We start from the raw sequence: 9,702 nt of genomic DNA, 5'->3' as shown, positions 1-9,702 counted from the left end.
GCTTGCCTACGCGGGAGGCGTACCGGCATTTACGGGTGTGCTTCTCCCCAAAGTACAGGCTGGTTTGGAAAAAAAGGCCCACTGGGACAAGCGTGCCTGAATTGTCACGATTATGAAACTTTTGGGGGATCCTGGCAATTTCCGCTAAGGTAATCTCTGCTGAAAGTCACGGTAAATGCCGTTACAGCTCCCGTGGCACAGAAGCGTTACCCCACTCTTTTGTTTTGGTTTTGGGAAGGTGCCTCCTTCGTTGCTTCCTGATATTTACAGCTTCGCTTTCTGGTATTTGTGACTTTGGAGACTAAAGCGAATGCGTTACTTTTGCCACTCAAGTCTTGAATTCTGACGCGCGGTTCTGTCACTGGTTAATTATATCGATAAGATGCCTACGTACACTGTGTGTGATGCTAAGAGCCTGGGCTGCTTGAGATGATGTAGGTGTGTTAACAGTTGTTTGTTACATTGCCTGCCCGCACTAGAAATGGAAAAGTTTAGACTGCACATAAATATAGTTCAGATTAAATGTAAATCTCAGGTGACTTTCTTGTCATATGATTCCGTTTTGTTTCTTCAGTAGAATTGAAAGTAAACATCCCCAAAATACCTTTCATTAATACATAATATTTCCCATGCGTGTCAGGTTTTCACTGCAGCTAAGAGATATCTACAGTACTGATAACTAGTTTTAAAAATCTTCTGGTATGGTTTTTCCAGTTTAAAGTCTGAACTTTTATTGTTTTCAACGTGTAAATTGAAATTAAGGTAAAATACTGATGATTCACGAAGTGGATGCAATACACAGTTTAACCTATCATAGAGGCAAAGATTTGCTGTTTTATCCAACAGTTCTGCTAATGTGTAAAGCATGTAATTATACAAGATCAAACAGCAGTCAGTTGTGCCAGAATCAGTGTAAAATTTGAGATAGCAAACCTACATTTTTCTATCACAGAATCCATTCAGTAAGAATAAACATAAAATAACACTATGTATATGATATTCTTAAAGCATGAGATTACTTTCCAATTGCTATCATTATTTGGCTGCTTCCTTCCATATCATGTAATGAAAAAAAGTATTGTGCTTATAGTTCATGATCAGCTGTGTCTTCATGTTCTTATGGTGTAGTCAAGTGTTTCTGTACATATATAGTGAACTTCATTGTGGAATGTTTGAAATAAGAAATATACTCCACTGTAATACATTACTTTTCCTTGAGATGAAAACTCTTATGTCTTGCGTCATGTAATTTTTCTAAAATTAAACTCAAAATGGAGGGAAGCATATAAAAATTCATTTTTAAACATAAATAAAGTAAATAATAACTGAAACTTAAGAGCATATAGTATTATTGTTTAGTGACTTGTCCTGAAAGGAGATACAACTAGCCCACAATCATAATTCTTTAAAGCAATTTCTGGAAATATATTCTAGGCTGTTTGAATTTTTAAATCAAGAGGTGAAAAGGTAACTAGTATTTCTTGTTTCCTAATTTCATTTTTTGTTTGTTTATGTGTTTTGTTGTTGTTTTTTTTAAATGTAGGTAAAAGAATACATGTTCACCTCAAGTAGGAAGGAGCATGTTCCCAAATTCCTCCAACTTGGGTCGTCCACCCTTTCCTCCAAAACATCAGCAACAGAGTAATTTCTTCAATAAGCTTCCTCTAAATATACCACCTACTCTTCTTTCTCACCAGCAAAGTATTGACACTCAGTTTAATTTTCAGAATGCAGCGTAAGTACAGTAAGCTTTGATAGTGGGGATTGGCTTGAAAAAGAGAATTAACGGTCTTTTGAAAGAAGTATTTCTGTTTATGGAAGATGTTTTCTGCTGTTGTTAACATTAAACTGCATTAAACTTAAAAAAAATTAGGAAGGTATTGTGTAAAAGGGAGCTGTATCATTTCTGTTGGTAATCTGCGAGTTCTAATGCTCTCCTGCATTGTGCATAATGCATGAGGTGCCATTGCACTGACTACTGTTAATAATCCACAGTTCAGTTTTAAAGGTCTTCAGTTGTATTTGTTTACTAGGGAAAACAGGGAGGAGATAAGAAGGGGAAGAAACGTTTATTGTTGGGGCTAGCTTTGAAGACACCATAGTGTTCTTTAGGCTCTTAAGTTTAAGAGCGCCTTAAGTTAATTTGTTTGATAACCTCTTGTCATGGTTTCAGTTGGGATAGTGTTAACTTTTTCTATTAGCAACATGTTTTATAGTGCTATGTTTTGGATTTGAGACATGAAATACTTTTGACAGCACACTGGTGTTTTTAGTTGTTGCCAGGCAGTCAAGGCCTTTTTGGCTTCTCACACCGCCCTGCCAGCGAGCAGACTGGGGGTGCACAAGGAGTTGGGGGGGACACAGCTGGGACAGCTGACCCCAACTGACCACAGGGATATTCCATACCATGTGGTGTCATGCTCAGCATGTAAAGCTGGGGAAAGAAGAAGGAAGGGGGAGATGTTCGGAGCGATGGCGTTTGCTTTCCCATGTAACCGTTACATGTGATGGAGCCCTGCTTTCCTGGGGATGGCTGAACACCTGCCTGCCCATGGGAGGCAGTGAATGAATTCCTTGTTTTGCTTTACTTGCACGCACGGTTTTGCTCTACCTGTTCAAGTGTCTTTATTTCAACCCACGAGTTTTTTTTTTTTACTCCCTTTCCCCTTGTGGTTTTTTTTTTTGGCTCTTTCTCCCCACCCTTCTTGGGGTGGGGGGAGAGCGAAAGGGGAGGGGGCTGAGTGAGCAGCTGCATAGTTGTACTTTCCAGCTGGGGTTAAAACACGACAGGTCTTCTTACCCGTGTGCTGTGAAGAATGACGATCTTCTATTTTTTAAGGAAAATATATTATATACTGAAATATCTCTTCATTTGGGATAGAAAGGACAGATTAATTGCTCCTAAGAAAAAATGACAGGACTTGCTGAGTTTCATATTCACTTAAGAAAATCTACTAATCCATAAAAAGCATCTTAGTTATTGTATGAGTAACAGTTATGGACTGCAATCTTTCCAGGGCTCTTTTGAGTGGGAACCTTGCAACCGTTCCAGCTGTTACACTGCAGCCAATGACTTATGGAAATGGCAGTCCAGTACATACATCTGATGCCCCTACGTTATTCCGAGGAAGAAAGTAAGTTCCTTGTGCGTGTTTGAGTAATTCCGGTTGTAATGTACCAATGGTGAAGCTTGTCTAATACCAACTTCTTTTGCAACTTTTTTGTTAAAAATTACAAGAATACTGAACAAAATGTTTTGTGATGAAACAGGCCACACCATGGCTTTTTAAAGTGTTCATGTACCTTCTTTTGAGAATTTTAGTACTCATAAGTGACTTAGTATGTGTAGTTTTTCTTTTCCAACAGCTATAGCCTTACAGAAATGTGATATACATGTTTTATTTTAATACTATAATGGATTCTGTCTGTGTGTGCTTGACTGTAAGAGGGTTTGTGTCAATAAATTGAGTGTTCTGTTCCTGTTAAATTGCCAAATTAAGAGCAAGACTGCACCCTCAATGTTTTATGGGAATTGTGATATTTTTCTGGTGACACACTAAATGTTTCTCCTGATTTTCTTAATTATGTGATACTTTACTTTTCAAATACAAAGCGCTAAATTCAAGTATATATAAGTTTTTTTTTAAGAGGAATTTTATGGAAACATAGTTTTTCTACTTTTCCAAAAACTGAGCTTACTTGAATGTACATAACTTTCTTTGTTACTTTAGTTGCAACAGAAAGGATTTTCAGATGAATGTATGGTTTTATTTTAACATTCTAGAAAAAAATTACTTCTTATCAGTTCAGAAATAGTTGATGTGTGTTTGTAATAATTCTGTGAATCAGCTGATAGGGAGCAAGCTTTACATATTCTGTCTTCAAAACTCTTTCCTTTATGCTATTTCTCTTCCAGATTTAACAAATGAGAAAAATAAGTACAATTAAATGTATGGTATTAAGTTATAGTTGGATAGATAACTATCACATGAACTAAAGAAGTTCCTGGTTTCATGCTGCATGCATGTTTTTCTCTTGGCCAGTCTGGTTTATGGAAAGCTTTGCTATGTTAGTGGTTTGCAGTCAACTAGTTAATCCTTAGATCTTGAGTCAACTCAAAGTATTTTTTGCTGAACATGAGTTTGTGCAAATTCTTCTCAGTCAAAATAGGCTGAAACAGCATTATGTTTTGATATAACATTACGAGTTCCTTTAAGATTGCGGATAGGTAATGTTATCAGAACTTCCCTCAGACTTGAAAACTGAAAAGATGACTTGAGGTCTCTTCAGTTGAATTTTTATTATTAATAATACTCTGTCCAGGTCCCCAAACTACTTTGATGCCAACTTTCCTAACTACAAGAAACTTCTGTAGTTTCATTAATAGTTAATTAATCGATACATATGAACATCTGGTTTCATGCTTTTTAATTAAAAAAATGTGTGATTACCCTCAAACTGGTTAACTTTATGCAGTACTTGATGTATAAACAAAACATGAATGCCCTCTCTTGTTCTTTACTGTGGATGAACCACACCGTTCAACTACTGGTCAGCTTTCGGTACAGCTTTTTCTTAAGGAGGAGTTCAGATGCAATGGGGCTGTCCGTAAGCACTGCATCTCTTCAAGTATGTTTGAATTCCTGTGGCAGATACCTTAATGAGGAGATACAGACTAGAGTTTGAAAGTGAGACATGAGGTTTATGACCTGTGTAGCTTAATAAAATCATTAGTTCAATTTGTCAAATGAATAGGGTTTCTTTTTTGCCCAGATTTATGGTTTACTGTCTGTACAATGTAAGACAGAGAGAAATGCTACATTTTGAAGGGCTACTGTAATAAATTTCTTTTTCTCACCTCCCCACTACCAATTTTATTTCATTTGTCACTGGGTATTCAGAACTCACACAAGTTGTCGCTGCACTTACCTTGATTTTAAAGCAAAGTACCCTTACATATTCTGTGGGTTTTTTTTCAAAAAAAGAATATTGTCACCAAAATGGTACAACCAGCTTTCCAAGCTGTAATGCTTAACTGAACTTCCCATTTAGGTTTCAGTTGGTTAATACACTCTTGTAAAGCAGTTGCCATCAATTCATTTCAAGGGTAGCTGCACTTTTGCAGTCGTATGTTCTCTTTTCCTGTTTCAGGTTTATTTCACCTACTATCTAGGATAGGCATGCCTTTTGTTCTGTAGTATATTTGCTTGTAGTGAAATAGTCACATAGTAAGGCATTGGTATTTGTACTTTGTAGCAACTGTCTTTTAATTGTATATTGGAGCTTGCAAACTAGAGGAACGACTATCTCCTAATTTCCTTTTTTCTTATTTATTTATTTATTTTATTTTCAGGAGACTAAGGGAACAAAGTGTTCCACGTGATGCCAAGCGGCAGCGGTTTCATTCACATCATCCTGAAACAACTGTAATTAACCAGGCAGTGCCTTTACCAGAAGAACGTAGATACTCCTTCCCAGGATCGGTTCAGTCTCCGCTGCTCCCTGCACATCAGGAGCCAGATTTAACTGGCTGTATCCCTCCATTGCAAGATACTTTGTTTCTAGACCCCATAGAAACCACCCTCCCTGTGGCCAAAGATAAGGTAACAACTTTCTGTGACTGTGCTTTACATCTGCCTTCCGGGTAGGCAGGGTCCAATGGTGCTGCGGGAGACCACAAAAATTTCTGCAAGAAATATCAGTAAAGTGTAGCTGCCACCATGGTCCTCTATAGCCTCCTTGTGTGTGTTTGTGGTTGGAGCATTTTTGGGGTTTGCTTGTGTTGTTTGGTTTCCATACTAATGTCAGGAAACTTACATGTCTGGTCCAGGAAGTAGAAACTGGAGGGATGACCCATTTGTCACATGACTGCGGCACAGGGAGAATCTTGATGGAAAAAAACCCCCACCCGAGTACTGTGAGAGAAGCCAATTCTGAATAAATACAGTATTGGGCCTGTAAAGGTGTCTGCTGCTGCTCTTCAGATGGAGATAAAAGTTAGCATCGTAGCTGTTCTGGAATATAGAAGAGGATGTCGTCTTTAGGTGGACAGTGGAGTTGGAGCTGTATTTTTTGTTTATTTTTAGTTAAAAAAACCCAAACGAGGCTAATCGGTCTTCATACTTTATTTGCACCAACATGACAGAAGATTTTTTTTTTTGTTAGTATAAATATACCTGTTGATTATAAATGTAACAGTGTTGTGAAAGAGAAACAGTTAATACCTCCTTCCACCAAAGATCTGACTACTTCTTTAATAGTTTGTATGGGATAAAAAAAGGAAGCTAACTTAAATGAGTCTTAATATTTCTTTTTCTCCCTATTACTGGTAGGCAATCTGTTGACATTAAAGACAGCAGAAGGTATTTCTAGTCTTTCACTGCTTATTCCCTGAAGGCTGTAGATACTGATGAGGCAAAAAGTATTTTCTGTGGATAGGCATTTTATAACAGGTTGAACAAATTTAAAGTTAAAAACTTTGTAGAAATGTCTTCTGGTGAGTTGTTCAACATGAATTCAAATATGGTAAACTCTAGACAATGATATCAGTCATGTGAAGTGATGCTGGATTTTGATTTTTTTTGTTTTGTTTCAATGCAGTCTTCTGTGTTTCATGTAATTACATCTCTGGCAGAAAAGAATGTTCACTTCTCTGTATCTTTACTTTTTGCATGTGTGTGTCAAGTTAAGTCAGCAGGTTTTGGATTTGTTTCAAGCATGTCAGCAACAGACCTGTGATTTGAACAGAAAAGAGCTCTGCAGAGCAGAACTCCAGAGAGAAATTCAGCGAATTTTTCCACGTATGTTTGAATTTGGTTATTTAATATCAGTTTGAATGCACTTCAGGTTCGCGGTTCTTCCTTCCCCTTAAACTATGATGCGTCACATCAGTTTGTATTCTGTGATTCTTCTGTTGCAGAGAGCCGACTCTTTTTGGTTGGGTCCTCACTGAATGGGTTTGCTACTCGTACCAGTGATGGTGACTTGTGCCTGGTGGTTAAAGAAGAACCAGTAAGTAATTTACAACATATATAGTTAAAACAAAGTCTGTTTTTAAAATGTATGGGCTTTTATAAGGCTGGAATGGCCCTGATGGGATGCACCCACAAGTGCTGAGCGATCTGGTAGATGGTATTGCAAAGCCACTCTTCATCATCTTTGAAAGGTCATGGATAACCGGAGAGGTACCTCAGGACTGGAGGAAAGCCAATGTCATCCAGTCTTAAAAAAAGGCATGAAGGAGGACCCAGGAAACACCAGGCCAGTCAGCCTTACCTCCAACCCTGGAAAGGTGATGGAACAGCTCATTCTGGATGTCATCTCTAAGCATGTAGAGGAAAAGAAGGTTATCGGGAGTAGTCAGGATGGATTCACCAGGGGGAAGTCATGCTTGACCAATCTGATGGCCTTCTACAATGGCATGACTGGCTGGGTAGATAAGGGGAGAGCAGTGGATGTTGTCTACCTCGACTTCAGCAAGGCTTTTGACGCTGTCTCCCATAACATCCTCATAGGTAAGCTTAGGAATTGTGGGTTAGATGAGAGGACAGTGAGGTGGATTGAGAGCTGGCTGAGTGGCAGAGCTCGGAGGGTTGTGATCAGCGGTGTAGTGTACAATTGGAGGCCTGTAACTACTGGTGTTCCCGAGGGGTCAGTACTGGGCCCGGTCTTGTTCAACATATTCATCGATGACACAGATGAAGGGCCAGAAAGCACCCTCAGCAAGTTTGCTGATGACACAAAACTGGGAGGAGTCGCTGACACACCAGAAGGCTGTGCAATCATTCAGCAAGCCCTGGACAGGCTGGAGAGTTGGGCGGAGAGGAACCTAATGAAGTTCAACAAGGGCAAGTGTATGGCCCTGCACCTATGGAGGAATAACCCCATGCACCAAAACAAGTATGGGGCTGACCTGCTGGAGAGCAGCTCTGCAGAGAGGGATCTGGGAGTCCTGGTGAACAAGTTGACCAAGAACCAGCAATACGGCCTTGTAGCCAAGAAGGCAAATATTATCCTGAGGTGCATTAAAAAGAGCATGGCCAGCAGGCTGAGGGAGGTCATCCTCCCTGTCTACTCTGCCCTGGTGAGGCCATGTCTGGAGTAGTGTGTCCAGTTCTGGGCTCCCCAGTTGAAGAAAGACAAGGAACTACTGGAGAGAGTCCAGCGGAGGGCTACAAAGGTGATCAAGGGACTGGAGCACCTCTCTTAGGAGAAAAGGCTGAGAGACCTGGGTCTGTTTATCCTGGAGAAGAGAAGACTGAGAGGGGATCTCATTAACGCTTAATGCTAAAGGGCTGCTGCCAGGAGGATGGGGCCAGACGTTTTTCAGGGGTGCCTAGCTATAGGACAAGGGGCAATGGGCACAAACTGGAACAAAATTCTGTTTCAACATAAGGGAAAACCGGTTTTACTTTGAGGGTGCCAGAGCACTGGAACAGGCTGCCCAGAAAAGTTGTGGAGTCTCCTTCTCTGGAGATACTCAAAACCTGCCTGGATGCATTCCTGTCCAGCCTGCACTAAGTGAACCTGCTTTGGCAGGGGGGATGGACTAGATGATCTTCGAAGGTGCCTTCTAATTCGTACCATTCTGTGACTCTTTGGATTCCAAATTGAGAAACAAATGGTCAAATCCTTTTGATTTTAATAACATATTTTTGCACTCACAGTAGCTGCGAACTGTGGACCCAGTAATGTTGCAAATGTGAGTTTAAGCCTGTAAACCTTTTAACCCAATGAAACTTTCAAAAAATAACCATTACCTTCACTCTATAAGTGAAAAAAGCACTGCAAAACAGAGAAGTAAATTGCGTAGAATCATAATGGTGGTGAGGCACTTGAACAGGTTGCCCGAGAACTTGTGGATGCCCCATCCCTGAAGGTGTTCCCAAGCTGGATGGGGCTTTGAGCAGCCTGGTCTAGTGTTAGGTATCCCTGCCCATGGCAGGGGAGTTAGAGCTAGAGGATCTGTAAGGTCCCTTCCAACCTAAAGCGCTCTATGATTCTATGAAGAAAATTGTTTAGAGAACTCATTTTAGATGCAAGAACAACTTTTAATAAGTAGGTTTTTTATTTCATTCTTTAGATTCATAGCCACTAATTTTAGTGAGCAGGCATAAGAAGGAATTTGATATGTAAAATATCAAATGGTGATAGAAAATGTTTCTGAGTAGAATTTAGGTTGAGAGAAAAGATGTAACAAAATCTAAATAGAGCATAATTTTGAAAGAATTGAAGCATCATTGAAAAGGAAGGAAAAGACATTTCTGTATAAGTGGGGCTAGGTTTTCATCAAGTTCCGTGATTTATGAATGTCAGATAGTTATTTTGCATATTGAATATGAATTGTTCTGTCTGGCTTTTGCTGTACTAAAGGTATAGGTAGGCTCTGGAATGCATTGTTCATGTCTTATTCTGTGCATTAATTGTATTAAAAAGTAAAGCATACTTACTTGGAACATCTAAACGAGAGATTCCAACTTTTTTTCTTTAATTGTAATATTTTATTTCAGGTAAATCAGAAGACTGAAGCAAGGCATATACTCAGCTTAATCCAAAAACTCTTCAGCACTAAACTTTGTAAGTTCCTGCCTACAGTGAGGTGGTAAGATTATTGGCAATTCTGGAAGGACTATCAATGCACAGTTGTAACTAATCTGTGTAATTGTATCTTGTCTAGCTTCTAATCACAGTATTGTCTGGAGA

General features: G+C 39.3%; 1 protein-coding gene across 3 annotated transcripts in view; it reads left to right on the top strand.

Moving 5' to 3' along the window:
• Nucleotides 1-1,549: 1,549 nt before the first annotated feature.
• TENT2 (terminal nucleotidyltransferase 2) overlaps nucleotides 1,550-9,702 on the top strand; it is a 46,612-nt gene continuing 38,459 nt past the window's right edge. Inside the window, exons 1-6 of one of the 3 annotated variants that reach the window (XM_074165805.1) lie at nucleotides 1,550-1,735; nucleotides 3,018-3,134; nucleotides 5,354-5,603; nucleotides 6,686-6,800; nucleotides 6,920-7,011; nucleotides 9,510-9,576. In XM_074165805.1, coding sequence (XP_074021906.1) covers nucleotides 1,581-1,735; nucleotides 3,018-3,134; nucleotides 5,354-5,603; nucleotides 6,686-6,800; nucleotides 6,920-7,011; nucleotides 9,510-9,576 — 796 coding nt within the window. In that variant the 5' untranslated portion in view covers nucleotides 1,550-1,580. Of the gene's footprint in view, nucleotides 1,736-3,017; nucleotides 3,135-5,353; nucleotides 5,604-6,685; nucleotides 6,801-6,919; nucleotides 7,012-9,467; nucleotides 9,577-9,702 lie in introns of all 3 variants that reach the window. The other 2 variants (XM_074165807.1, XM_074165806.1) reach the window with 2 other exon arrangements.

The sequence above is a fragment of the Numenius arquata genome, chromosome Z (genome assembly GCF_964106895.1).
Source record: "Numenius arquata chromosome Z, bNumArq3.hap1.1, whole genome shotgun sequence".
NCBI lineage: Eukaryota > Metazoa > Chordata > Aves > Charadriiformes > Scolopacidae > Numenius > Numenius arquata.
This window is presented reverse-complemented; position numbering and strand designations above follow the sequence as displayed.